Genomic DNA, 27,685 nt, shown 5'->3' with positions numbered 1-27,685 from the left:
TGCGCAGTCGTGTAGATATGCAACTCCGTACGCAGTGCTACCGTCGCATTCGTTCCACGTCCCATCGGATTTGAGCCTTCTTCCCCCCAACCCGGTTTGCTCCCAGTTGATTTCTTCACTCCCGGGTTTGGTGTTCACGCATGCTGCCAAATCCCCGCCCTCCCTCAGCTGAGGGTGGTATCTAAGGCACATGTGCTTCTGAGCATACCCGGTTACCATTATCTGTCAGATGCTGGATTCCCATGTGCCTCATCCAAGACCGTCTCCGGGCGTGTGTGAGAACATACCTAATGTATAGCTCCCGAGACACGGGCGCGCTGTACAATAACGGGTTTTCCACATGTAGTATGGACGCCAATAAATCGTCCGACTCCCCCCCTTCAGCACCTCCGGCTGGATTCTTGCGAGTCGTATGGCCCTGCCTATTCCCAGCTACTCTCTACTTGGCGGCTCAACCCTCGCCCCTCCACCCCACAACGCTAGACGATTGCTATTGAGTTGACTCGTACGGCTGCGGTTGTCCCTTAGAGAGGCCGCTCTCCAGCGTAGCGCTTCCGACTCTTCCTCTCTCTCTGTCTCGTCTTGCCAGGGAGCCCAACACGTAGGCTTGCCTATGTCTTAGGCATAATCTGAACTAGCGAGCAAGAGTCACAGTAGACAGGTTGTGTTCATGCGTTAGTGCCTCGATCGAGCCAAGAGTTCCAAGCCAAAGATAGACATCTATCTAGCCTACCAGCATGGCCAACCTTTCTACCAAGGCACCAGAACCCGTGGCGAGGTCAGACGTAACGCCACAGGCCGGCACTGCAGCGGGCGAGAGCGCAACTAGTGCAACGGTTGCGACGGAGACTTCAGAGGCGCCGTCGTCTCCTGCCCCTCCTTCTAGTCCTCCTGTTACCACTACTGCCTCTGCTACCGCTGCTACACCAGAAGCCGGGGCGGCAGCAACGTCAACGACCGTAGACGCGCTAGATATGGCGTCGGCTGCTGAGCCCGATCAGCAGGCTCAAGTACCGGAGGTCTTGCCCGCGTCCCACTGGGCGCAAATACCGGTACGCGATAACCTGGATTTGAATAAAGTATGCATGCGTCATTCTAGGGTCAGGTAATTAACCATGGCCATTCTAGGCCGTTTACGACTCCGACGATGAAGATTCTGCTTACGGGGGAGACAATGCCAGCTCGACCGCGTCGCTGAGCGCCAGCATACTCGAGTATCGAACCATGCACGGACGCACGTTTCACAGCGAGCTGGGTAACGCTCAATCCTGGTGCGACCGCGTCTTCTCCTCGCCCCGTTGCGCCCAAGCTCAGCTAGCCGTATAGCTAGCACAGTTCAGTGTACGAAAGCTAACAGTTCTCGATGAGGAACCCGAATGATGCCCAACACGATGAGTGTATGGATATCCTGTGAGCCCCCCTCGTCGTCTTGCCTCGAACCGCCCAACCCAGCGCTTGTCGCGCTAACGCCAATTGTCAGTCATCACGTATCGACGCTGTTGCAAGACGGGAAGATTTACTTAGCTCCAATCGACGACAGCGTGCAGGTAAGAAGCCTCGCATCCACCAATCCGTGCCCGTGCTGTGTTCTTAACGTAGCATAGAAAGTTCTGGACGTGGGCTGTGGCACTGGTAAGTATCGTCATATTTGCCCTCGTCGGTTCGTATTAACTCAGGCGTCTCGTCGAAGGGTTGTGGGCAATGTAATACACCCCTCCCCAGGCTCGTTATCCCGGGTATGTCGAGATGATGCTAATTCCGCCAAGCGACTTCGCCGACCAGCATCCCGGCGCTGAGGTAACCGGTGTAGACATATCGGCGCAACAGCCGCAATGGATCCCTCCTAACCTGAAATTCGAAATCGACGACGTGACGCGGCCCTGGACGTATAAGCCCAACAGTTTCGACTACATCCACATGCGTTGGCTAGTGGGCTCCATCACTGACTGGACTTCTCTTTACAAGGAGGTCTTCAAGGCCCTGAAGCCCGGTGGATGGTTCGAGAACAAGGAATCGTCCGCTATTATCACCAGCGACGATGGGACGGTGGCGGACGGTTCCGCTCTTGATCAATGGGGTAAGGTGTTTGGGGAGTCTGGCAAGAGGATCGGCCGCTCGTTCCGCGTCGTCGAGGAGGGGATCCAGCGCAAGGCCATGGAGGAGGCTGGCTTCGTCGATATCCGCGAACACGACTTCAAGGCATGTATACACATCTGAAAGGTTCCCGCGAAGCTCATCGACTAACATTCTGTCCCTAGACACCGTTGGGAGATTGGCCAGCGGACCCCAAGTTGAAGGAGATCGGTCAATATAACCAGCTCGCTCTTGAACAGGACATTGAAGGTATGGTTTAACTGCCTTACCTCGGGGTTCCCAACTTCTTCCATGCTTACTTTATCGCGTAGGATTTCTGGTATATGTCTGGATTACTATCATGGGGTGGACAAAAGAAGAAATTTCGGTCTACGCTGTACATCTGCGACGTGAACTACGGTCCCGAAAAGTCCACCCCTATTACCCGCAGAAGGTAGTAATTGGCAGGAAACCGGAATAATAACCAAGGCTCAGTTTTTGTGTTCTCTTTTGGAAAGAAAAAAAAGGCCGATCGAGGAAAAGCGAGCGTCAAGCCCTCCGAGTAGACAGAAGATGGGAGGCGGCGTGCCGCCTGCTTGAGTTCTGGCGGTGTTTGAGCCTATATTATATCAAAAAGAAGGAAAGAAAAAATCCGCGCCCGGGTTATATACGAGTAGAACGAGCTTTCTAGATTTCGTCGAGTCCCCATTGGGAGTGGGTGTTATACGTCGATTCTCTTCTGCTGCAGTGCACCGTGGGTAAGGAGACAGATATACCTAATGTGATGGAATTCCGAATCTGCCCTATTCCGGTCCTCTTACGCTCTGTTTCTCCCCAGTCGATATGCATTCGGGCGCATTCGATCCCCTGTTGGATGTCGAGCCCCTTATTTGCGCCTCAAATATCCGCCGTCGAACCACCGTAGGAGTGTATCTAGTCGCCGACGCCGTCAGCATCGCCATGGGCAGAAGGACAGCATAGAGCTCTCTCCGAGATCCGACTGGGAGGCAAATCGCTACTCACCGTCTGATCTGCGCACCCCGCCGGCGTATCGTATGCGTACGCGCCCGTGTTGACATACAGCCTCTTCTCGTCGCCGCAGACGAACCACGCCGCCGCGTTCGGGCGCGTAATGTCGGCCACCGACCACGTGAGCGTGTCTCCCTGGAACGCGAAGGCGCCGTAGCTGTTCGGCGCCCCGTCAAACCACGTCGCCAGCGCCCGCTGCGTCTTATCGGCCGGGTTCTCGATGTGCATGTACAGCGTCGCCGCCGCCCCCGGCACGTAGTACGCCAGCTGTCCGTCGACGAGGTCGAATTGGCCCGCCCGCGCCGCCGCGAGGAGGTGTGCGTTCCCCGGCCCCGGCGACGGCGTCGCTGTCGGCGCTGCCTGCAGGTACGAGTGGAAGTTGGGACTCGCGACTGCGCGCACCCAGTAGTATCCCGACTCTAAGGTCGTGGGATACGACGGGTCACCGCCGCCTGTCGTCTCCGTCACGCTGGCCGTCCCCGTCGTCGTGATCGTGGCAGTTGGAGCGCGTGTCGGCTGTGTCGTGGCTTGCCCCGGGAGGCACTGGTGGTAATAATCGCTACACGAGTAGCACCGCCTCTCTCAGTCAAGTGTTCACGTACCATAAGATGCCCCTCAGCCGGAAATATCATTGCGACTTACTTGACGATCTGGCAAGCGTATCCTGCCACGCAGTCAGTCTGACCTGTATACCCGACGCCGCCACCTGGGTAGCATGTTGTCAGCGAGCTCTCGACTATAGGCTTCAATACGTGCGGCTCTAACATTGCGCGTAGGCGGGCTGTTGGGCGGCCGCGGTGCCGAGGAGCAGGCCTGAGGGTATCAATACCGCATGAGCATGCATCGTAAGCATCTAGGTCAAGTGCGACGAGTTTATGACTGATGGGGACAAGATACCCAAGTCGCGCACATAGACATCGCCTCGGGGCAGCCAGAGGCTTTTATATACCTATTTACACGAGTCCCGCGCCCCATAGCCCACATTCGAACGGCTCTTCTGTGCCCGCTCCGAATTCAGCATCAACCGCGCTGCTCTGCACTGGAAAGGCGACCGATCTCAGCCCCGGTCTGGCCGGTGGACCCAGATCCCGGTGAGCTTCGGGGAAGTAGGAACGGATCTCCAGAAGCTGAAAATTGTTTGCTACCCCAAACTAGGGACCGGGTCTCGTTCGCGAGTGGGAAATCGGCGGAGTTGCGATGGAACGCCGGGCCGGATTCTTGGAATCCCACTACTCAGCAGTCGGCAATACCCGCAGCTCGGAGTCTATCTTCCGTACCGAATCTTCGCCTCCTCCGATGGCCATGCCTGGACATACGATCAGAGAACCAGTTATGCTATGGAGGCATGTTTCATGATTAAGTGTTCCCAGGATCATGTGAAGTTTGCACGTCACTCTCCTCGTTCCCGACTTATGACCAGTTTACTCAAAGACGCTGCGAAGAACATTAGGAACCCTGGGTATAAGACAGCGAAAGTCTGACGGTCATATACCTAGGTCGTCTTTGAGGGTTTCGGCCTCCAGAAAGTCGGGGGTGCTCCTCGGGATGATGCTCGCCGTTACTTGATTACGTGCTGAGAACTGTCGGGGCGGGCGCTCAAGTCTGCGAATCCGTTTCAAGGGCGGAGTTTTCCCGTCAGAACACAAGTTGGAAAAGAACCAGGACAGTGACCACAGTCAGTTTGTCACCATTGTTATTCTTGTTTAGAGTCTAAGACGGCACTGAATAGACATTAAGAAGTGTCCGAAGAAACTAGAGCTACTAACTAAGTGGGGGGAGATTTATTCGGTCCGCCTAAACAACGAGCTGACGGCGAGGCAGATATACCTATAGTAGTATAGAGTAGGTATCGTGTAGACGAGCAAATGCCACTCATACTTGATACGGTCCGTCTGCCACCTGATAAGAAAGCATGACAACGATACCGCAACCGTAGAGTTGCATTCCTGCACAGAGACAGACCTTGGCGACAAGACACAGCCTAATAAGTGAGGGGGGAGGAGGTTATGGACTACGGGTAAACTGCATACCTACCTCCTCTATCTACCTACCTATGCAAGTACCCGTATAGGAGGTACCTATCTGATGCGTCGGTGAGCTATACCTAGAAGTACCTACTTAACATCTCTCCGGCCTCTCAGGCCCGGATAGTATAGAAATCACTGACGACAACTACCGCCTGGCCGGCGGTTCTACCTCTTGGGCGTGTACGCTGGGTAAGGCGGCGAAGTACCCGCTACACAGTACCTAATATACCTGGCCTGCCACTTGAGACCCCCGCGTCATCTCGTTGTGGCTTGCTCTGCTTCCGTTTCCGCTTCTGCTTGTGCCTCCTCGATGTCGCAGTCTACTTCTTCTTCTTCTTCTTCTCTCCCTCATACCTCAATTGCAACAACATACCTACCTACCTACATACCTAGGTACCTACTTGCGACTGCGAAGAACCCGCCTCCAGGAACCCAGGATACGCGACACTCTCACCAACCTACAGCCCCGGCGAGCACGCATTTCTCGCTGTCCGCGCTCCCGCACTCGCGACGGGAAACCCCCGGCCTGCCTCACCTACCAGGCAAATCGGCCATGGCGTCCCAGGCGAGCGTCGGTGACCCCCCCAAACCACCCCAGGCACCCCCACCGCCTCAGATAGCGATCATACTCCGTAACATTGACGAGCTCGTCGAAAATAGCCTTGCCTTGAATGAGAACGCCCGGGCGAGGTACGCTGGCAACGACGCAGACCTTCGCGATCACCAATCCAGCTTGCTTGGCGCGTTCAGAGAGCTGATGGTCGCCGTCCAGAGCAAGACGGCAAAGGCAATCCACGAGGTGGAGACCAAGATAGGGCATCCAGCCCACGCCAGTATTGCGCCTACCGCCGTTTCCCTCAACAACCTACCCGGCGTCGACCCGGCGAGCGATCTAAACCGGCTTCTGGGGTGCCAAGCGCACCCGAGCGGCAAGGTCAGCTATAAACTCCGCGAATTCGCTACCGATCTGGCGGATATCGAGCTGGTGGTCGAAAGCGACGGCACCGCTCCCGGCTTATCGCATCGAGGGCCTGCGGCAGTGCTGCAGCCTACGCTACGGAACGTCTGGGTGATTCAGCATGCCTTCATAAAGATGCTGAAGCATAAGGAGGAGCTGGTCAAGAACTATCTGGACGGCGCCGACCTGAAGGCCGGAACCAGCCGCAAATATCTGCGCGAGTACTACGAAGATCTCAGCTTGGCCAACTTGCCGTGGAAGAGTAAGCTCGGCAACCTGCTAGATGTCAAGCGCTCTTCCTTCGAAATCACGGCCCACGATCTCACCGTGGTGCTTGCCGTGCCCGCTCCCGGCGGCCTGAAGTACGTAGAGGCGGTCACCGGAAACGTCCTTAGCGAGAAAGTCAAGGACGACAGAACCTCCCATCTCGTGCTCCCCGTCACCGAAGCTAGCATGAAAAAGCTGTACGACACGTACCGGTCTCTTAGGAAAGGTACCTCAAGCCAACGACGCGCGACCAAGGACAAGGACTTCGCGGCTACGCAACCAGTCGACGCGGTGGCAGAACTCGAGAAGATGTTCAATTTTTCCGGACGCGAACCGTTCGACGTGGTATCTGGTGGTAATAAACGTCGTCGTTTGCTAGACGACGACGGCGGCAGAGAATAATTGTTGCCTCTGGCCTCGCTAACTACCCGCAAAATGCTCCTTTGCGGTTCCACCTCGCATAGGGGAACTCTAGCAAGGAGTATTCACAAAATCCATTCCTCCTCCGGCAACAGGGGTGCACAGCCCTCGTATGTTACGGAAAGTCGCTCGTTGCTAGCTAGCGGACGATGTACAGCGGCGCTGGGAGTGGTCTGCTAACGTAAGGAGGGGAGACACCCTATTGACAGGTGTACGCATTGCGGTCTCACTCAATCATGTTCCTCTAGAGTCGTGAGCATATATCGCTCTTAGAACCACGCGTAGGCGTTGGAATAGCCTGCGAAATATCTGGAAAGAGTGCCAGCGTTGGGAATTTAGAAGAAACGAAATATGGACATAGGAGAAGCTGGTGGACTTTCTCTCTTTCTCGCTGTCTGCCGTAGGGTAGCAAGGGTCCCATCGACGGATCCGTTAGATGACAACGCGCATTTACTAGGTAGGTAGGTACATAAACCTGCCCGCCCATAACCCCTAGATCAGTAGGTTACTTAACGAAGGATAGGTTCGATTCCTAATAGCGCTACTTGGTAGTCTTCGCTACTTAGCTCATCTCCCCTGAAAACCAAGCCTACCGTGATCCCAATTTCAAATATTTCCAGCACGGCTGCTTCTTCACACGAGTTGGATGGCCGAGACCGCAGTAGCGCCAGCGTCGACGGTGAGCACGCTTCCCGTGATCCAACGGGCCTGTTCGCTGGCTAGGAACCGGACGGCCGTCGCGCAATCCCACGCGTTCCCTTCCGTCCGCAAGAGGCTTCGATTTCTTCGCGCCTCTCGCATCTCCCGGCTCATGCCCTTCGCGTGTATCATAGGCGTGTACAGCATGCCTGTCTCTATTAGTGCCCGAGAACGCGCAGGGTCGGAGGAGGGGGGGGCGATATGTTGGAATCAAGCAACAGACACCTCCTACCTGGGCACACGCAGTTCACACGGATGCCGTCGGGCGCATGATGCGCTGCCATCGCACGCGTCATGTTGACCACGGCGCCTTTGCTCGTCGGATACAGCAGATGGGGAGTCCCTCCGACTAGCCCCGCCACCGATCCCATATTGACGATGCTTCCGCGGACCCGACCCAGCGACTCGTCATTCTTGCGCATCTCGGGCACGGCGAGCCTCACCATATTCGCCATGCTCGTGACGTTCACGTCGAGGCCGCGGCGCCACTGCTCGAGGTCGAACTCGGTCGCGGTGCCCTTAGCCCCGATGATGCCGACATTATTGACGAGGATGTCGACGCGGCCGAACGTCGTCATCGCCACGTCCACGATCTTCCGGCAGTCGTCGGGATCGGTGACGTCTCCCTGGCAGCTTGCGGTCTCCCCCCTGCCCTCCGCTCGTATCATGTCGCTCGTCTTCTCGGCCCACGCCTGGTTCAAGTCGGCGCACACGACCGATGCTCCGTCCTCGGCTAGCAAGACCGAGATGGCCCGGCCATTGCCGAGGCCGTCACCTTCGCATCCTGCCCCGGTCACGATGGCAACTTTTCCAGCGAGCGACCTCGACGGCCGCGGGGGGGTGTCGTCCACCACTAATAGAGGTGCGGCAAGTTAGTCGCGATGTACCTAGATTCTCGGCAGACTCGCGTGACGCGACGCACACGTTCTTCTCTCCGAACTCATGAATAATCGCCCCCCGGTCGAATGCTTTGTCGGCTGGCTATAACAGCTCCACGGCCGTAGAGACGCCCGGCCTGGTGCCATGCAGTGTATTCGGCGCCCCCACGTGAGGGGGAACACCCGGGAGGAGGGGCGGCGTCTGTCATTACATGGTAAGACCGGCGAGGTGTACCGCAGAAAGTTGCCTCGCACCGTAATACATGAGATATTTCTGGCGTTGACTGGGTTAATCATGCTCGCGATATTGTACCTAAGTGCCGACCTCGGAACTTGCTCAAGGTGGAGGCTTGGGACGGATGGTCTAAAGCCATCGCCAGCAAAGGGTGAAGGCTAGTTCTCCAACACTTGGGTTCGCCATGCCTGGTCACGCGGAGTACATGATGTATCAGAACTTTCCAACTTCTCATCCTGATAGTGCCTAAGTTTTCTCTTGACATTAAACTTATATCGGCGTCCGCTATCACATCTAAGCCTAGGGTTGGCGCAGTTGATTCATGAACCGATAGGCATCTAGATATCTTGAATACCAACTCTCTATCCTTCATTAGTTTAGAGTCGAGTTCGCAACCTGCTTGACGGGTAATAATAAATAGGCACGTGGGTTCGGTAGAGATACGAAATGCTTGAGCATGGCTACATTCTTCCAAGACTGAGCTCACTCGGTGTGTCTATGAGTCGGTGGCTTACCGATTCCACCAGTACGAGCCGCCACAAACCAGGTGGTATCAAACAGGATACGCACTAACATTACAGCAACTTATCCATCTTCTACTTACCCTCTACCTTCTAACATCTTTACCTTTAAAGACGCTTAAATTTACTCACAACAATGAGACAAGCCTCTGCTCGGACGACCAACGCGAACTTCTTAAGACCATAAGGAGGCAGCCCGCCTTGCAGAGTCTGCGTCGAGTTATTTTTTCTTTTCTTTTTCCCTTCTTCTCCCTCTCCGAGGAAGCGGTGGCGTGGCCTGGTCCTGTTGAATAGTAGGTATTGCCTTGCGAGGGAACGCCATAGGAAAGGAGAAAGTCGAGCCCCGTAGCAACAAGGGGAGCGCGCGTCAACTACTAGATCCAGACCGATAGCTCATCATTCCCGCGGCCTCACACTTGCATGCCTGGCCGTCTCGTTCGAATAGAAATAGGTATGAAACTTCCCCCCCTTCCCACTCCCCCGGCTCGCTCCTAAGCAGGCAAGCAAGCATACACATCAAGATGAGAGACTCTGACTCTGACCCCCTGCTTCGCTTCCTACCAGTAAGCGAGTTATACTAGCCGCCCCGCAACTCCGGCTCCATAGTTGGATTCGCAATATTTACTCCCTACAACGTGTGCGCCCTTGGGTTTAAGATTTCCCCCTCGATTCCTCGTTTGGGCACAACCTCGCAGGCCTGCCCTGGCTGCTGTCAACTTGCCTGCGGTACGCAGACGGGCATAGGAGGGCGAGTTCGCTTGCAGCGTGTTGGTAGCAATACTAAGATACAGCATAGGTAATAGGTACAGTAAGTACGCCCTCGGTATGGCCTCGGCGCTACACGGCCCGGCCTCCCGACGAAGAAGAGCTACAATGCAAGGCTATCGTGGTGGCGGTTCGTCGTATCTGCTCCTCATAGGCTAGCGGCCACTGCTCGCTTGCCTGGTTCCTGGCGAGTTGGTTCCCCTACTAGTCCGACACAGAACTACATTCACCAGCGTCGGAGAGCAGGAAAGTTGGCGAGGGTTTCGTGTTAAAAAAAAAAGAGCCACCTAGGTATATTTTTGAGGCTGCGGATCGGTCAGGTTGTAGTAGTCGGCGAAGGGATCGTCGTCCTGGGCGAGGGCGTTCCACTCGATGCGGTGGCGCAGGGACTCGCTGACGTCGCGGCCGTAGCGGTGCGCGACCCAGCCGAAGGTCATGTCGGTGCCGGCGCTGACGCCGGAGCTGGTCCACAGGTTGCCGTCGACGACCCAGCGCGCGCGCGCGACCCAGCGCACCGCGTCCGCGTGCGGCACGCTCTGCACCCACCGGAAGGCCGCCTTGTTCGTCGTCGCGCGCCGCCCCGCGATCTTGCCCGTCCGCGCCAGCAGCGACGTCCCCGTGCACACCGTCATCAGGTACGCCAGCCCCGGGTCGTCCACCCGCGCGCCGATCCAGTCCACGTACGGCTGCGTCGCCGCCAGGTTGCGCGTGCCCGGCCCCCCCGGGATGATCAGCACATCCGACGCGGGCGCGTCCGCCAGCGTGTGCGTCGGCAGCACGAACTGCGAGAAGTACGGCGACGCCGACGACGCCAGCATGCCCTGCACCTGCCCCCCGATGATGCTGCGGTCGATGCTGATCGGGTCCAGCGTCTCCGAGATGAGCGACAGCGTCATGTTGTAGTCGATGGACAGCAGGTTCAGCACCTGCAGCGGCCCGAACACGTCCATCGCCGTGAAGCCCGGGTACAGCAGGTAGCCGATGCGGAGGGGTGCTGTTGCAAGAGCATCGAGTTAGCCACAGAACGAGCTGCCCGTCAGAGGATGAGACGCGCCGTCGTACTAGTGATGTTAACCATGGTGGGCGATCTGACTGCGATCGGAGAGTCGAGCCTGGCTGGTGAAGATGACGACGAACTCCCGAGGTGCTGAGACCACAGACCGATGTGATCGAGGCAGCGGTCGACAGGCTGGTATCTACCTAGGTAGGTAGGTATATATATATACCTATATAGGGACCTATATACCTAGGTTAGGTACCTAACCTACCTATATATATGTCTATATAACACTTGACATCTGCCTACGGGTTGTCGTTACCTTCGCGAAATCCTACAACACGACTTAGATAATAATCGCTATTCCGGTGCGCAGCGGAGAGAAGTTTCGCGTGCATAATCGGTAGTAAGCATGGCATCTCGGCGCCGCTTCTCAAAGGCGGTCCCCACGAGTGAATGGTCTTTGTCCTGGGTAATATCCCGTGGCCCTGGTTTCCTACGCGATCCGTCCGTACAAAGGAGCGGCAGGATCAAATCACGCCAAGTGTCTGGCGGACCAAGTCGTCAGCGAAATGCAGGCATCAATAGTAGCAATGCCCCATACTGACGGGGGTTCGCTATTGCCTACCCATTCCATTCGTGGAGTCCACGTCGGCAGCTAGGCAGGTTTAAGGTCTTCTACGAAACAAGCTCGTTAGAGGGATCTGCACGTCTCCGCTAGATGGATGAGAGGTTGAAAGAGGAAGCTTGAGACACGTGGGTTCAAATGCCCAAGTTCCCGAGGATCCGAATGTGATAGTGATCCCTTGTCCACGCGGCAGGTTTATTTCTCTCAATAGCGGCGCCGTGTCTCTGACCGCTTCACAGACGCCCACAATAAGGTCCAGTCGATCTTCGGCGGTCCCATGCCCAGTGCTTTCCATCCCTTTCTATAATTAGACTACGACGGGGTGCGCCGGCTGACGACCCCGGAGATTCTCTTGGATCTTTCACAACACCCAGGATGAGACTTCAAAGAAGAATGGGGTTGTATAGGTCACGAGGGTTGTGATGGAATCGTAGGTAGGTATGTGTTACCAGCAAGTAGAAAGCATAGAGGCGAATATGTACCACCCATGAATCCCCTCCCAATACCGTCATCATACAGCAAACCCGCCAGAGTTGCGCTGTCGCGGCTCTCCCGCTGCCTCGAACGTCCCGTTAGGCAGCAATCGTAATCCCTGTGCGGTGCTCTGGCCCGGTGCAACCCAAGTCACGTTGTGTCCTAGAGACTTCAGGAACGCGACGGTGCCGTTGTCGTACGCATATTCGAACGAGACTTGGTTAGGGCTGAGTTGATCGTGCAGCCTAGGTTCCGCGAGGGCTTCGTACGTCGTCATACCCCGATCCAGAACGTGGTGGATGTTCTGGATGGTCGCCGTAATTATGCGGCTACCACCCGCCGACCCAATGACGAAATACAGTTTGCCGTCCGGCGTTTCTACGATGGTCGGCGAGATCGAGGACAACGGACGCTTACCCGGTCGGACGAAATTCGCGGGGCTGGGCAGATAGCCGAACGCGTTGCTCGAGCCCGGGATGGAGAAATCGTTCATCTCGTTGTTCATGATGACGCCGGTCTCTGGGACTATGAGCTGGGACCCAAACAGCAAGTTGATCGTCGTCGTAAGGCTGATAGCAAGCCCGGTCCTATCGGCGGTCACGATATGGCTTGTACCAGGCGTTTCGAGACTCTCTAACCCGTTCGGGTTGTACCACGATACATTCTGAGTGCGGAAATCCGAGATCCTGGATCGTATTTCGGCGGCCGTCCTACCAGACAGCATAGTCTCCTGAAACTCATCGAGGCCTTCGACGAAGAACGGATCGCCGAGCTCGGACCGCTGCCCGTACGCAAACCTCATCGCTTCGTCCAGCCGGTGAGTGGTTAAGTTGATCGCCGTCGGGTCACCAAAGTCCGCGTAGCCGTCGACAATATTCAGCGTACTCAACGCTACCGTGCCGCCCGCGGGGGCACCACAGCTCGTGAGCTTGTGGTCCCGGTACTTGATCTCCGAGGGCTTCCTGATGGCGACAGTGTAATTCTTCAGGTCATCCAGAGTCATAGTCCCGTTCTTCTTAGACAGGGCAGCGATCGTCGCGTTGGCGATGGCACCCGTGTAGAATGCATCGGGACCTTCCGTGGCGATGACCTCCAGCGTGTCGGCATAGCGTTTACGCGTGATAGTCTCGCCCAACTTGACCCGGTACCCTTTGGGAGCGAAGTCGATCGCCCAGGCCGGGTCGTCCGTTAGAAAATTACCGTTCGGCGTCACGGAGTCCATATACCGCACGAGATCTTCTGTTACCTCAAAGCCATAACGAGCCACCCTGATCGCCGGTGCTAAGACATCGGCCCACGCCAACTTCCCATAATTCTTATGCAGGTACTCTAACCCCCGAACCTCGCCGGGAACGCCGCTGCAGCATCATCATCAGCGTCTCTCTTATCCCGACCCGCATCTTACGCCTACGGAACTGGCATTTATCGCCGAGGAGTGGCTGTGTATTCACCTTGCTAGGCCCCCATATAAACTAGCGGCCGTGTTATTTTCGTACATCTCCTCAAACGAAGCAGCCGGGGCGGTCTCTCGAAAGTCGATATATTCATACTTGCCGTCACTGCCTCGGACAAGCATGAAGCCGCCACCGCCCAAACCGCTGTGATACATGCCGATAACGCCGATGCAGAACACGGTGCCGACAAGGGCGTCAGCAGCGTTCCCTCCGGCCTTAAGCAGATCGGTACCGATCTGAGAGCAGACGGCGCTTTCGGATGCCACGGCGCCTAGCTTAGGAGCTCTTCCGGGGCATACGGCGGCGAGGCTGGGGCGCACCACAAAGCCAAGCTGTAAGACAGCGGCCACGGCACGCGTAAGCGAGGGCATGATTCCGCCTGAATGGAGGTTGTGGCGAGTAGGGCCGTGGAGCTAGGAGAGATTGGTTGCGACAGTGTCGTAAGCCTACCCGCGCGCGCCAATGCCACGATGTCCCCGATGGCCCGATGTCTCCCCAGCGAAGCGTGAAGAGGGGAGAGAGGTAAGACCCTTTGTTTACCTACAAGACGCCACGAGACGAGCTTTTGTAGCCCCCGACCGCCAGCCACCTACGCGGTCGATGCGATGTTACATCTAGAGGGTCAATTTCATCGTTACCGGTTGGTTGAACACACACTGTCTCAGTTGCCACGTGCCTGAGACCCCGGCCATATCGATATTACCTGCTGTGGAATAGAGATTCATGATGAGTGATGAGAAGTGAGAGAGAGGAGAGCTGGTAGATCCGGCTTGGGGTTAGGAGGTTGGGTCGGCAAGGTTGGTAAGGTGTCCGACCCGCCACTAGTAAGTTTAAACACGTACCCGTATAGACCTCGCGAGGTACCCCCTCTCAACGCTGTAGGCAATGTTCAGGCCTGCAAATACCTTTAGGATCATGCATCTGTACATTCAGGCACACCGATATACGATGATGAGTACATGCGCGTCCACCCATTCGCTGCCGGGGGCTGACTTCCTGTCGCTATCAATTGCCTCGTTCCGATGTGTCTGACAAGCTTCGGATAATTACTGGCGGCAGTCAGCAAGTAGGATCGCCGTCGCCCCTGGGCTCTCCTTCCTATCCAAGAAAACCCAAAGATGCCAGAAGGGGCAAGCCGAGGTGCGAAGGGTGGGTCACGCAATGGATACCTGTACCTAGGTACCAGACCAGCGCATGGATTACCGGGTGCCTACCTAGACCTGCCTACATATCCACTACATAGGTAGGCAGTCAGGTGCTGCAGGTGCCTGTGATACCTGTACCTGCTCTGTTTGTGCATCGATGCTGCATCGATGCGAGGGAGGCAGCTGCGAGGCGAAATTTCATTCCAGTGCAGGTACTCAGTATATAAGCACCAGAGGGACCCATCTCACGCCTCGGGTCGGTGTTTGTAAGTATATCGTCATTGCTCGTATACCGCGTGAGGCGTCTCGCACCTGCATCAATTGGTAATCGCTGTTGAATGTAGGTGTGTGCGGAAGGAACTGCGAAGGATTGAGCCGTCTCCATACCTCATTCCCTTTATACGAAATCAACACTTACCTGCCTAGTCCCTGCATATAAACGGCACGTATTTCAGACACCGACTAATTTGCGAGGTCTCCAAATCGACGCGAGGCCGGATCGGTACCGAACTTGATGCGGCGTGAGCGATGGGCGCGCGCAAACACGATGGGCATACATGCCTATAGTGGCAGCCAACGACGAACGCGTCCTTGCATAGCCAGGTAGTCCTCGATATCCCGTCTGCCACGCCGTCTCGATCGGACGCTTGACTTGACCGGAAAGGAAATCTACCATCTAAGCGAATCGAACCACGCCCCGTTTTGCTCCAACACCTCCCTCCATCCTGCAGGCCGGAGTTACTCATAGAGTGTGCACTGAAGCCGGCGTGTGGGGGGGGGAGAAGCAACTCGAGATGGAGCCGCTGAGCCAAGCGCGAGGGTTTCCCGAGGAGCACCCGGGCGAGAAGCGCGTGTTCCAACATCTTCGTCCTAGGGCCATGCCATTGACCCCAGTGGTCTACAGCGGTATCCTTTGCGGTATGCCCCCGAGCGTGGTGGATATCCCGCGTGTCAATGTGCAGAAGTACCTAAGTAAGGTAGCACGTGGCCACTCGGCTGTGAAAATAGGGCAGAGGCGACAGGTAGGTATATAGGTACGATCGAGAGAGGGAAGGATGAAGTTGTAAAACGCCTCACGGGAGAGAGAGGACGCGACGGCTCAGTCCAGCCGCCGTCCGAGTCTGGCTTCTATATCGCACATATGATGAGTAGAATGGAATGGGGGGAACTTGTCCTCGGTACCTAACCCGAGACGCCATATACCTACGGCTTGCCGGTCTTGGATAGATCTTGACAACTCCGCTTGGGCAGGCGTCCGTAGCGTGATGCCTCTCCAGATCCAGAGAGCTATCTATCGCCGGTTTATACTGGTTCGGGTGTGAAGAACACGTGCTCAGCTTCGGGGTAAACCTCGGGGGAGCCGTCTAGCCGCCGTGTTAGTTCCATTTCTGGGTCTCGAGGCAGGGCGAGATCCCGGTTGGTGGCCAGCTTCGGTTCACTTATCATGACTCCGTTTGAACCCCGTGATGGGTGACATCCCGTGAGTCGAGCTCTACTTCTTAGCCATTCACGTCGCGATGAATCACGGTGGAGCGGAACCCCTCCCTATGCACCTCGAACTTAGGGCTACGACGACGTCTCCGGTTAGTCTCCGATTGTTACCTAAAAAACTTCCTTGCCACAAGTCCACATTCGATCACGATGTCTCGACGAGATATAAGTAGGCGGGCAACGTTGGCTATTACCTACCTAACATTGTCGCCGGAAGAGAAGTTGTAATCCTCGAGGAGAAGTTTTCTTCACCATGGAACAGGACGCTCTACGGCGGCTGGCTGAGGCCGAGCGCTTCCCCGACGTCGGTGTCTCGACACCGTACTTGGCGTTAGGGGCTGAAGCTTTTCCCTCTGGACTGGCTTCGCCAGACCCTCTGCTGGGCCCCCGGAGCGACGACTATTTCCCCCTCGACCGTGTTGCTCTTGCTCAGGCTCTGAGCCGGACCCAGAACCAAATCGAGATACAGACGCGGACTGAAGATATAACCGACCATGGCTGCGGTGCCGTTCTGCCTGATCCGATGCTCGAACTCAGCGCCATCCGGAGCCGGCGTCAGGATAGCGCCGTGCCTGGAGCCCCGGACGAAGAGGCCGGCATCGTTTCACAGCACCAGGGCCGGCCGCCCGAGTTACCAAACCTCGCCGCCGAGATCGTCTTTGTGCTCGTCTGCACGGCTAGTCAGTTCATATTCGCCCTCATGTATGGTCATGGCACCATCACGCAAACCCCGTTACGCGACGCGCTAGGCCTCCCGCCGACGCAGACACCTTGGCTTATGGGTTCCGCGTTGCTGGCGACCGGCCTGTCCGTCATCATCGCCGGCTCCCTCGCCGACCTAGCTGCCCCCAAGCCCATGATGGTGGGCGCCTTCCTGTGGTCGAGCGTGTGGCACGCCGTGGCGGCGGGCGCGATATCGCCGCGGCTGAAGGTGCTCTATTTCATCGCACGCGCCATGCAGGGGCTGTCGACGGGCGTGCTCGCATCCGCGTCCATGAGCATCCTCGGACGCGTCTACAAGCCGGGCGTCCGCAAGACACGCGTCTTCTCGTTGATGGCCGCCGGTGCCCCTTTCGGCTTCTGGGTCGGCTGCGTGCACGGGGGCGGCTTGAGCGCCCACCTGCCGTGGGTCTTCGGCAGCACAGCTATATTCTTAGCCCTAATCGCCTTTGCTGCGCAGTTGAGCTTGCCCGATCTAAGCCCCGCCAAGGACAGTCACGACGTCGATGCACCCTCGTTGCGCCAATTCGACTACGTCGGTGCGGCGCTTTCCTCCGTCGGCTGCGGCCTCGTCCTTTTCGGACTCACACAGGGCTCGTCGGCCCATTGGAACCCGTACACCTACTCGCTCATAATCGTGGGGCTTGCGATGTTCGTCGCGTTTGCTTTCGTCGAACGGCGTGTTGTTCGGCCGTTAATTCCGAACGATCTCTGGAAGACCCCTGGGTTTGCGGCCCTATTAATAGCGTATTTCCTAGGGTTCGGAGGTTTTGGTAAGCACTCATCGCTGCGCTTGCATCTACCCTCGCGGAAATAGGTGCGAGGGACACGGAGCTAACTAGATCCCTCTTACTTAGCCGGTGCATGGCAGTTTTACGCTGTCCAATTCTGGCAGCGGTACCAAGGGGCAACCCCCCTTACCGTTGCTCTATACATCTTGCCTAATGGTATTGTAGGTATACTAGCGGCGTGGATCGTGTCCAAGACCTTGCACGTATTCCCAGGTCACTGGATCTTCCTGGCGAGCATGATATGCTTTGCCATGGGTCCCGTGTTCTTCCTCCCACAGACGCCTGAAACGTCGTACTGGACACTGTCGCTTCCCGGCGTTGCTTTGGCCACGTTCGGGCCTGATATGAGCTTCGCGGCGGCAGCCATCTTCATCACGTCTAGTGTGCCGCGGTCGTACCAGGGCTCCGCTGGCGCGCTACTCGTCACGGTACAGAACCTAAGCTCGGCCATCATAACGTCGGTATCGGACTCGATTGGCGTTAGGGTTGAGCAGTTGCCAACGGGCGAGGTGGGGCTCCAAGGGCTGAAGGCCATATGGTGGTTCGGGTTGGGCTGTACGCTGACGGGAGCGCTGATCACGGCGACTATGGTGCGGATCCCTAAGGCGGAGGAGAAGGAACACGTACATTGAAAGGGAGCCTAAAGCAGTGTGTAAATATGACAGGATGTGTCCAGCTATGCGTCTATGGACGTATTAAGTGGAAGTCTGGGTATTGGGGATATAATCGTGATGTTGAAAGGTAAAACAGCACAGTACCAGGGCAATCTTCAAAGACGAAGGACTAGTCGACTAGCCAGAAATCATACACGGCCCACGACCTAAAAAAAGACCTAAGTAGACCTTATATATTTGGTCTTGAGCGTGTGTGCATAGACGAAGGAAGAGTGGTGGTATTGAGGGTTCTCTACGACAGACTAGGCATGACCACGAAATTAGAAAGTAGACAGCCTCTCTAGGGGTAGATGCATTTGATTTGGGATCGATGAGAGGACTAGCAGTTTTCAGCATCACTCAACGGGCCTAACGAGGCGAATCCTGAGCTACTTGCTCACAGTCGAAGAGGTAAACGATAGGCCCCATCGGGTTGAGTTAGCAGGGCCATCAGATAGAAATGCCGAGCATGCCATCCTATAGGTAGGTATTATCAACCTACACGCACCAACGAGTTCACTTCCAGCAGTGAGCAGAGACGAACAAGCAATTTGGTCCGACTGGCGAAATAGCACCTACACAATCACGGCCAGCCGGGGGAGAGAAAGGGTAATACGTACTAGACGGCAAGAAGAAAGACGACGCGGCGGCACGAGCGAGCCTGACACAAGCGCCACTGGTTGCCGAGCCGGGTCCTGTAGCCTCATCTTCGCAGCGCAGCACATGTACCCGGCGCCGAGCGGCAGGTCGCGCACACCCGCACCGGACCGGCTCGTCGACGGCCGAGACCGCGAGGAACGCGGCCTAGGAAAGCGCCTACTCCGGCGCGCGAAACAGTACGATCTCGCCGGCGGTAGCACCGTGGTCCCCTAAGGGCCTAACGGAGAAGGGAAAGAAGGGGCTTGCGAGGTGCGACGCCGTCGGTTGCTAGGAACGGAGGTAGGGAGCGGCCCCCTTTAGTAATGAGGCTAGAGACGGAGAAGGGGTCCAGGTTGGAGAAAGGAAGAGGGGAGAGCTGTACCACATGTGAGCTGCTGACGTATTACCGATGTATATTTCGAATATCGAATATGCCGGTTTAATTGAATTCCACGGCCTTGCCTGCTGCTCCTTTTCTTTGGTAGGATGTTTCATCTCCACGTTGCCGCCGGCTTCCCTTTCCAGTAGGCAGTAGTCGTCTAACACTATTTGTCTGCTTCCTGCGACGAAACATCTCGCGGGTTTCAGCCTGCTGACCGATCTGCGCTGGCGAGGATCGCCGCAGCTGGTTGTCGTCGTCAGACCTCCCTGGGAGCTGCGGACGGTCAGACGCAAGCAGGCCCCGAATCCGGACTCCTAGGTCCTAAAGCTGAGACAAGTCGCGGGGTTCAAGGGCTGCCACGCCTGAGAACATTCGCAAAGCTTACTGTGGCGGTCCGTAACCGTGTACGGCGTATGTGGTACGGAGATTCCGACGAGCAGCCCAACGCATGATTCTAATCAGGTGGGCATAGGTGCCCATACCGTATACCTAGGTCGGTGGGCAGGTTCACGTAGTCGAGGGGATGGGCATGCAGAGATGGTGTTGTCGTGGGTAGGTACATATCTACCTAGGGAGACAGATACCTAGAGCCCACGGCTTCTTCGGCAACACGAATCATGAGATGGCGGCAGCAGTAGGTAGTAGGGAGAGGGCGGCGCTAAAAAGAAGGGATGACACTAAACGGGCGATCAACGAGGCTATGGCCGCGGGCGACGGTTGTTGGTGACGACCACCGCGGCCGCCACCATTGTGGTGGTGGCCGTATTGTAGGTAAGTATCTGTCTGTCGGATGCTGAGTTCGCGGGAGCCAGCGGGTGGAATTGGTTCGTTCGATGGGCGCACACGTAAACGTAGATGGGTGTATATAGAAATCGACCTTGCCTTACTTGAGAGCAGAATACAGGACTAGATATCGAGTATTAATGATAGGATGCATTTGCATCGGGGACAGGACTGTTTGGAGGTGCGTCGAGTCGAGGTGCCTCAGGTTTGGGATCCTGGGGTACCTCCGAGCTAATTAATGTACCTTTGACTGTAGGTGTGCCTGGATGCAATCCGATTCCCGCAGTGCCGTCTTTGCCGATGCCAAGCCCTGCGGGCCAGAGCGACGGGACGGGGTGGATGGGAACGCTGGAACCTGGTAATAATAACTCCCAACGCGGACGGGCATCTGGTTCAGACGCTGTGCGTCATTACATCAACTCCCCAACTCTCCCCCAATTCGCGTCTCGAACCATCGTCAGGCCCTCTCGCCCTCTCGCCCTCTCTCGTCCTCCGCCTCGTCCTCGAGTCCTTCGCCCCTCATCTATGTACGTGGATTGGCATCTCCCTCTGCCAATTGGCTCTCATTGTATGTACATAAGATGAGGCGCTGGGCCGTATTCGCCCCTATCCCCAATGCCTACACCCACCACCTTATAAGCTATCCTAGTGCCACCCTACGCATGTCCACTCCGTTCTAGTCCGCCTTGGCCGTCGAGAACACCGTCGGGCCGGCCCATCTGGAGCGGCCTTGGCTTCGTCTCAACTCTGAGCCGTCTTGCTTTTCTTCTCCGGGCTGGCCTGGGGTGCGTACATCCGTACTTATTACGGGCTACTGCGGAATACCACCTATTCCGATTACCTTGAGCTGGGCAAGCCGACGAGCTGAGTCGAAGGCTCGCCGGTCTAGTTGTATAGGGACTGTCCACGTGCATACGTACCCCCGTCATTGTCTCTTTGTTACCCTCTCCGTCGATACCTCTGTCTTAGCTCGGTTCGCACACCGATACTGCTTGACTCTCTGCCTTTCTGTCCCCCCCCCCCCCCTCCCTCCTCTTTCTTTCGCCCTCTTCCGCTTTCTGGTAGTCGCCCTCATCGGCATCCGGCCTCAAAGAAGCCAGGCCGCGTCATCCCCGGACTGCCGACCTATCACAGCATAACATTCCCAACCATCCCACGAAAGCTCTATTCCGGGGCGCTCTTCCTTCACACGGCTCTCTACAAACCCTACGTAGGACCCTCGCCGGCACATTAGCGATCCTGCCATCCACCACATCTTCGCCCACCAACTTATCATGAAGGCTATCGCCGCACTCGCAACGGGCACGCTGCTGGCGTCCCTCGGTCAAGCGCAGGTTGTCCAGTGGGAGATTGTGAAAAAGCCCACCGGCCGTCCCAGGCTCGTTCGGCGGCAGGATGGCACGTATGAGGAGGTCATCACGAACGAGAAGCTCAGAGGCGGCTACTTTGCCACTTGCCAAGTCGGCACGCCGGGCCAGAATTTGACTCTACAGCTGGATACTGGGTCGAGCGACATCTGGGTGCCCTCGAGCTCCGCAAGAGTCTGCAGACCCAGTTCCAGCAGCGGGGGATGCTCTTTCGGCTCCTGTAAGTCATTCTTCCCCCTCCCCTCGCGCCGTCAGATCTGGCAGTCTGGGCAACGGGTATGTCGGAATAGTTGTGCTTAGCTAACCTGTGCCCCCTCTCGCCGTAGTTGACCAGGACGCGTCCGGCACCTTCTCGGTTATAGGCTCAGATGATTTCGCCATTTCCTACGTCGACGGCAGTCACGCAAGAGGTGATTACATCGCCGATGTCTTCGAAATCGGTGGCGCTACGTTGAACAACATGACGATGGGTCTCGGTCTCGAGACAGACATCCCCTACGGTCTTGTCGGCGTCGGGTATGCGCTGAACGAAGCTATCGTTTCCAACTCGGGATCCGCCTCAGTGGTATACGACAACCTGCCACTGCTAATGCAGTCGGAGGGCCTCATTGCCACGAACGCGTACAGCCTCTGGTTGAACGACCTCGACGCCAGCACCGGCAATATCCTGTTCGGCGGTATCGATACAGAGAAGTACCAGGGCGATCTCACACGGATTAACATCTATCGCGACGCGAACACAAATGCGTTCACAGCCTTCATCGTCGCCTTGACATCGCTGCAAGCGACCTCGTCCTCGGGCACCGACACCCTGTCCTCTTCGCAGTTTCCCCTCCCCGTCGTCCTCGACTCGGGTACCACTTTCAGCTACCTACCGTCAGACCTGGCGGAGCAGGTCTGGCAGGAGGTAGGCGCTGGGTACAGCAATGACCTCGGCGTCGCGATCCTCCCGTGCAGTATGCAGAACAGTGCCGGCCACTTCTCATTCGGGTTTGCGGGCGTCGACGGTCCCGTAATCAACGTGGGGATGGACGAGCTCGTACTGCCACTCACGGACGGCGAACCATACCAGTTCCGGTCGGGGCCGTACCGTGGACAGGACGCATGTCAGTTCGGTATCCAGAACTTTAGTAGCTCGCCGTACCTGCTCGGCGACACGTTCCTGCGGTCGGCCTACGTCGTTTACGATCTCATCAACAACGAGATCGCGATCGCGCCCACCGACTTCAACTCGACGACGTCCAATATCGTTGCCTTCCCTAGCGAAGGGGCCGAGATCCCGTCCGCGACGGCAGCACCCAACCAGGCGCTGGTCACCCAGAGTGGCACCGCATCGACGCCGACATTCGGCGCCAGCGATGGCTTCCAAAACAATAACCCCAACTCCCCGGCAGCGCGACTGTCACCCGCGTTCGACCAGACTAACGTAGCTATCTTGTTCGCTAGCATAGGCCTCGTCACGGTCGGTAGCGGGTTTTTTCTCCTCTTCTAAAGGGGTCGTATAGTCGTGAGGGTTGCAATGCGTCTGTTCCTATGACAAGGATCCCCCCCGGTTGGTCAGTCGATCGAGTGGTAGTTGCCGACTACCTAGGGTATAGATCTGTACTCCTATGCATTATGCTGTCTCGCCATCGTCTTTCCACTCCTCGCGTCTCTACGTCGAGTGGTAAGGGGGTGGGAGACCCAGGCGTACGAGGTAGCTCGGACACGCACTGCGGCGGCGGCAAGAAACCACTTGGTGTGTGAAGTGCCCTACGGATCATGGACCAATCGTGTGTATGCCCCAGGTCGGCCGCGCCGATATGAGGTTTAAGGCCATCGTATTAGCCATGTTTGGGAGCAAAACGACGCATAATAGACCCAAGCTTGTCAAATAGTCAGCCTTAAGCTATATGTAGGCATATGGAATGCTAGAAAGAAACGAAAGCAAATCAACAAATAAAAGACCACAGGTAAACTGCTACCTGGGCACTAGAACGGCTAGGTGGGTAAGCCGGCAAGATGATTCGAATGTTGCTTATTAGAGGAAAGGTAGGAGGTGAGGAGTAAAGGGGGGGAGCTAGACAGGTAAGAAGTTGAGACTACGAAGGTGCCGATGGACATCGTAGGAGGGGGCGGGCCATATACTGAGGGGTAGATACCTCCTAGGCTCCTCTCTACTCATAAAATCGAGGTAGGGCACCTAAGTGCGAAGTTTGCGATTGGTACCTCGCAATCGGCTGCTATGCCTATATTGCCTTAGGTACCATACGCAGCGAAGGTGAAGGGGCCTGCAGGGACTCGCTTTAGGGGCACAAGGGCGCCAAGAGGTACCCGGAGGAGCGGAGGAGCTGCCGATACAGGTCTGTAGGGCGATAAGCTGATAAGCCAAGTCGGTACCCAAGAAAACTCTTATCCGGGGGTGCTGCAATTGGCTCAGGCGGTGGTGGGGGGAGAGGAGAGAAAAACGATACTAGCAACAAAAACGATAGGTACTCGCAGCACACATATTTTCAACGCCAATACGCGGCACATCGGCCCACGTCGTGAAGGCCGTCCGCTCGCTGTGCGAATTGACAGTTCCGCCAATTGCACGTTCTCTTGTGTCCCGCTGTTTTTCGTCATGAGGGTCGTCCTCCCCAATGCCCGCATGTTGGGCTCGCGGCCCAGCATGCGGTTCCTGAGCGTGGCCTCCCGAGTTCCCGGCGCCCGCACCCCCGCGCCGCTGATCGCTGCGCCCTTGCGAATCGACGGGAGGAGGTACTTCAACTTGACCAAACCGAGATACGCCGCAGTCAGTGCTGCCGCCGACGCGTAAGCATCCCCTCATGCCCGTCCGCCGAGAGCTGCCCAGCGTGCCAGCTAGCCGGCCCTCGTTGGTGCGAGGCCGGCCGACTGACGTCCCCGTCGAACAGGTTGAAGAAAGCGGCTGAGGACGCCGCCAACCTCACGCCCGAAGCCGTCTTTGCCAATATGAGCCCGGAGGAGAAGGCGCGCCTGTCGAGAGTGCGCAACATCGGCATTGCCGTATGTCGCCTGGAGCCGAACCCCCCGTAGGAGAGCAGTGAAGGAGAGGCGGGGGGGGGTACTATCATAGAAAGAAATCGTGTACTAAGCGTGGGGACAGGCACACATCGACAGCGGCAAGACGACGTGTACCGAACGGGTGCTCTTCTATACCGGACGAATCAAGGCCATTCACGAAGTGCGAGGCAAGGATGGCGCGGGCGCGAAGATGGACTCGATGGATCTCGAGCGAGAGAAGGGCATCACTATCCAGTCCGCCGCCACCTTCTGCGACTGGAAAAAGATGGAGAATGGCAAGGAAGAGACCTACCACATCAACTTGATCGATACGCCGGGCCACATCGACTTCACCATCGAAGTCGAGCGCGCGCTGAGAGTTCTCGACGGTGCCGTCATGATCCTGTGCGCCGTCAGCGGCGTCCAGTCCCAGACCATCACCGTGGATCGGCAGATGAAACGCTATAATATTCCGCGCATAAGTTTCATCAATAAGATGGATCGCATGGGCGCGAACCCCTTCAAGGCCGTCGAGCAGATCAATAACAAGTTGAAGATCCCCGCCGCCGCTATCCAAATACCCATCGGCACTGAGGACCAGTTTAAGGGGGTCGTGGATCTAATAGAGATGAGGGCCGTCTACAGCGAAGGCATCAGGGGCACCACCGTCCGTGTCGGGCCCGTACCCGAGGATTTGAAAGAGCTCGCGCAACAGAAGCGCCAGGAACTGGTAGAGAAGCTCGCCGACGTCGACGACGAAATCGCCGAGATCTTCCTAGAGGAGGGCACGCCAACGAACCAGCAGATCAAGAACGCCATCCGCCGAGCCACGGTTGGTTTGAAGTTCACACCCGTTATGATGGGTTCTGCGTTAGCGGACAAGTCTATTCAACCCCTCCTGGACGCCGTGTGCGACTTCTTGCCCAACCCCGGCGACGTCGACAACGTAGCCTTGAATCGTGAGAAGAACGAGGCCGAAACTCAGCTAATTCCTTACAACTCCCTTCCGTTTGTCGGGCTGGCCTTCAAACTAGAAGAGAACAATTACGGCCAGCTCACCTACATACGAGTCTACCAGGGTTCCTTGAGGAGGGGCGTCTACCTGTTCAACTCGCGAACCGACAAGAAGGTCAGGATTCCCCGAATCGTGCGCATGCACTCCAACGAGATGGAGGATGTCACCGAAGTCGGTGCTGGTGAAATTTGTGCCGTGTTCGGCGTCGAGTGCGCCTCGGGAGATACTTTCACCGACGGAAACCTGCCCTATACCATGTCTTCCATGTTCGTGCCCGACGCGGTCATGTCGCTTTCTATCAAGCCAAAGAAGAGCACCGACGCCGACAACTTCAGCAAGGCCATGAACCGCTTCCAGCGCGAAGATCCTACCTTCAGATTGTTCGTCGACGAAGAGAGCGAAGAGACGATCATCTCGGGCATGGGAGAGCTGCACTTGGAAATCTACATCGAGCGGCTGCGGCGAGAGTACAAGGTCGACTGCGTCACGGGCCAACCCCGCGTAGCGTACCGCGAGACCATCAGCCGGAAGACCGAATTCGACTTCTTGCTGAAGAGGCAGACCGGCGGGCCGGGCGACTTCGCCCGCGTCGGCGGCTGGATCGAGCCGAACGACGAGCCGGACAAGAACACCTTCGAGAACCAGGTCGTGGGCGGCTCCATCCCGGACAAGTTCATCTCGGCGTGCGGGAAGGGCTTCGAGATCGCGTGCGAGAAAGGGCCGCTGCTGGGGCACAAGGTGATCGGGGCGCGCATGGTGGTCAACGACGGTGCGACGCACGTGACGGACTCGTCGGATTTCGCGTTCAGCTTGGCGGCGCAGATGGCGTTCCGCAAGTCGTTCCCCGACGCGGGGGGCCAGGTGCTCGAGCCGCTGATGAAGACGACGATCACGGCGCCCAACGAGTTCCAGGGCAACATCCTGATGCTGATGAACAAGCGCAACGCGACCATCATCGACACCGACATCGGCAACGAGGACTTCACCCTCATCGCCGACTGCAGCCTCAACGCCATGTTCGGCTTCAGCACCCAGCTGCGCGCCGCCACCCAGGGCAAGGGCGAGTTCAGCATGGAGTTTTCTCACTACGCGGCTGCGCCACCACATCTACAGTACGTGATTTTTTTTTCTCTCTCCTCTCTCCTCTCTCTCCCTCTCTCCTCTCTTTCTCTCTCTTTTATCTTCGTCGTCTGCTTCCTTCTCGGCCTTCGTAGTATTTTAACTAACAGCCATTGCAGGAGGGAATTGGTCGACAAATACCAGAAGGAGCTGGAGGCCAAACGGACCAAGTAAGATCCCGGCGACGGCTTCGGGATTGCCCGGCAGCCTTGACAGCGGGCGAAGCGGTACCTAGCTAGTCGGAGCTCGCGATAAGCCTCGGCGCTATCGCTAGGATGCGTGCGTTTGGGTTGTTGTTTGTTTCCCCCCCGTTCGGACGGGTAGCGCACGACAGGCGTCGTCGTCGTAGTCGTCATCGCGACGCCTGTATTCACAAATGCAACGAGCTATACCCGCACGCCTATCCGCCTGCCCCTCCGCGCTGGGTAGTGAGTGGGCAGGGTTTTTTACGAATAGAATGTAAACGCCCGGCGGGTGGAGCTGGGTGCGATGTGTACGATGGTAAAGAGAGAGGGGGGGGGAAAGAAGAAAGAAGAAGAAAAGAAAAGCACAAGAACGAAACCGAATATACGGGTATATATACATAGGAGTTGCCTCACGCTATCGATGCACTGCAGGGTCACGCACATACCGAGCGGTGAGACGTGCGCGTGCTACGAAGAGGGATCCGACGGTTGCGCACCGGGTTCGGGACTGCGTAGGAGGCGCTCGTGCGAGTATACACGCGCATCGCGGCGGCTCTCCCGCCACGGCTGGGACGGGACGGGGGAGGGCAGAGCAGGGCGCGGGGGACCAAGCCAGCCGGATGAACTGCCGAGAAATAAATAAAAACACTCTTCCCTCTGCCCTCTGGCGCACCCCCCCCCTGCTTTTTATATAGGGTCCTCCCCGTCTTGATCTCTCTTCTTCTTACCTTCTAAAGTGCGACACGATAGTCCGTGCCATTCCATGTGCTCTGCGTAGCTGGTCTGGTTGGATTCAAAACCGCGCGTACGGCAGGAAGATTGGGTTCGCGGGCCCGGATATCGTCGCATCCCTTCAACGTGACAATCACTGGAATAGCACTTCGTATCGCCTTTCTTACGGTTCGCTCCTCGGCTCGCCCTTGTTTTCGGCTTTTAGATTTTAATGCAAGTTCCCCCTTTTCCCCCT

The 27,685-nt window shown here is 56.9% G+C and overlaps 8 protein-coding genes across 8 annotated transcripts; 4 read left to right on the top strand and 4 right to left on the bottom strand.

Moving 5' to 3' along the window:
* The first annotated feature begins 192 nt into the window (after positions 1-192).
* GGS23DRAFT_587853 (S-adenosyl-L-methionine-dependent methyltransferase) lies at positions 193-3,119 on the top strand. The gene is made up of 10 exons (XM_051517513.1): positions 193-1,052; positions 1,129-1,271; positions 1,369-1,410; positions 1,481-1,547; positions 1,605-1,632; positions 1,691-1,703; positions 1,767-2,199; positions 2,259-2,343; positions 2,406-3,006; positions 3,097-3,119. Exons 1-9 carry the CDS (start codon positions 738-740, stop codon positions 2,552-2,554), a joined length of 1,275 nt encoding a protein of 424 aa, XP_051367690.1. The 5' UTR covers positions 193-737; the 3' UTR covers positions 2,555-3,006; positions 3,097-3,119.
* Positions 2,719-4,538, bottom strand: GGS23DRAFT_587840 (carbohydrate-binding module family 1 protein). Its single transcript, XM_051517512.1, has 5 exons — positions 4,380-4,538; positions 3,868-4,319; positions 3,745-3,808; positions 3,097-3,661; positions 2,719-3,006 (listed from the first exon to the last, which is right to left on the bottom strand). Exons 2-5 carry the CDS (start codon positions 3,953-3,955, stop codon positions 2,971-2,973), a joined length of 753 nt encoding a protein of 250 aa, XP_051367689.1. The 5' UTR covers positions 3,956-4,319; positions 4,380-4,538; the 3' UTR covers positions 2,719-2,970.
* Positions 4,539-5,447: 909 nt separating this feature from the next.
* GGS23DRAFT_587835 (uncharacterized protein) lies at positions 5,448-7,370 on the top strand. Its single transcript, XM_051517511.1, has one exon. It carries the CDS (start codon positions 5,683-5,685, stop codon positions 6,754-6,756), a length of 1,074 nt encoding a protein of 357 aa, XP_051367688.1. The 5' UTR covers positions 5,448-5,682; the 3' UTR covers positions 6,757-7,370.
* Positions 7,280-8,957, bottom strand: GGS23DRAFT_587832 (uncharacterized protein). The gene is made up of 3 exons (XM_051517510.1): positions 8,396-8,957; positions 7,706-8,326; positions 7,280-7,622 (listed from the first exon to the last, which is right to left on the bottom strand). Exons 1-3 carry the CDS (start codon positions 8,646-8,648, stop codon positions 7,408-7,410), a joined length of 1,089 nt encoding a protein of 362 aa, XP_051367687.1. The 5' UTR covers positions 8,649-8,957; the 3' UTR covers positions 7,280-7,407.
* A 626-nt stretch (positions 8,958-9,583) lies between these two features.
* GGS23DRAFT_587826 (class I glutamine amidotransferase-like protein) lies at positions 9,584-11,246 on the bottom strand. The gene has a single exon (XM_051517509.1). It carries the CDS (start codon positions 10,820-10,822, stop codon positions 10,160-10,162), a length of 663 nt encoding a protein of 220 aa, XP_051367686.1. The 5' UTR covers positions 10,823-11,246; the 3' UTR covers positions 9,584-10,159.
* Positions 11,247-11,900: 654 nt separating this feature from the next.
* GGS23DRAFT_346387 (gamma-glutamyltransferase 1) lies at positions 11,901-14,417 on the bottom strand. The gene is made up of 4 exons (XM_051513103.1): positions 14,268-14,417; positions 13,970-14,128; positions 13,423-13,838; positions 11,901-13,329 (listed from the first exon to the last, which is right to left on the bottom strand). The coding sequence occupies exons 3-4, from the start codon at positions 13,794-13,796 to the stop codon at positions 12,009-12,011; spliced, it is 1,695 nt and encodes a 564-aa protein (XP_051367685.1). The 5' UTR covers positions 13,797-13,838; positions 13,970-14,128; positions 14,268-14,417; the 3' UTR covers positions 11,901-12,008.
* Positions 14,418-15,874: 1,457 nt separating this feature from the next.
* Positions 15,875-18,284, top strand: GGS23DRAFT_346367 (MFS general substrate transporter). The gene is made up of 2 exons (XM_051513102.1): positions 15,875-17,554; positions 17,639-18,284. The coding sequence occupies exons 1-2, from the start codon at positions 16,315-16,317 to the stop codon at positions 18,202-18,204; spliced, it is 1,806 nt and encodes a 601-aa protein (XP_051367684.1). The 5' UTR covers positions 15,875-16,314; the 3' UTR covers positions 18,205-18,284.
* A 3,019-nt stretch (positions 18,285-21,303) lies between these two features.
* Positions 21,304-26,707, top strand: GGS23DRAFT_607845 (mitochondrial elongation factor g 1-like protein; the record flags this gene model as incomplete). Its single annotated transcript, XM_051520112.1, has 6 exons — positions 21,304-21,616; positions 21,723-22,797; positions 24,004-24,189; positions 24,291-24,402; positions 24,503-26,526; positions 26,653-26,707. The coding sequence occupies 6 exons, from the start codon at positions 21,304-21,306 to the stop codon at positions 26,705-26,707; spliced, it is 3,765 nt and encodes a 1,254-aa protein (XP_051367683.1).
* Between the last annotated feature and the right edge of the window lie 978 nt (positions 26,708-27,685).

The sequence above is a fragment of the Durotheca rogersii genome (assembly GCF_024521655.1).
Source record: "Durotheca rogersii strain YMJ 92031201 chromosome Unknown GGS23scaffold_39, whole genome shotgun sequence".
Classification (NCBI taxonomy): domain Eukaryota; kingdom Fungi; phylum Ascomycota; class Sordariomycetes; order Xylariales; family Xylariaceae; genus Durotheca; species Durotheca rogersii.
The sequence above is the reverse complement of the archived record's forward strand: the minus strand, read 5'-3'. Positions and strand labels throughout refer to the sequence as shown.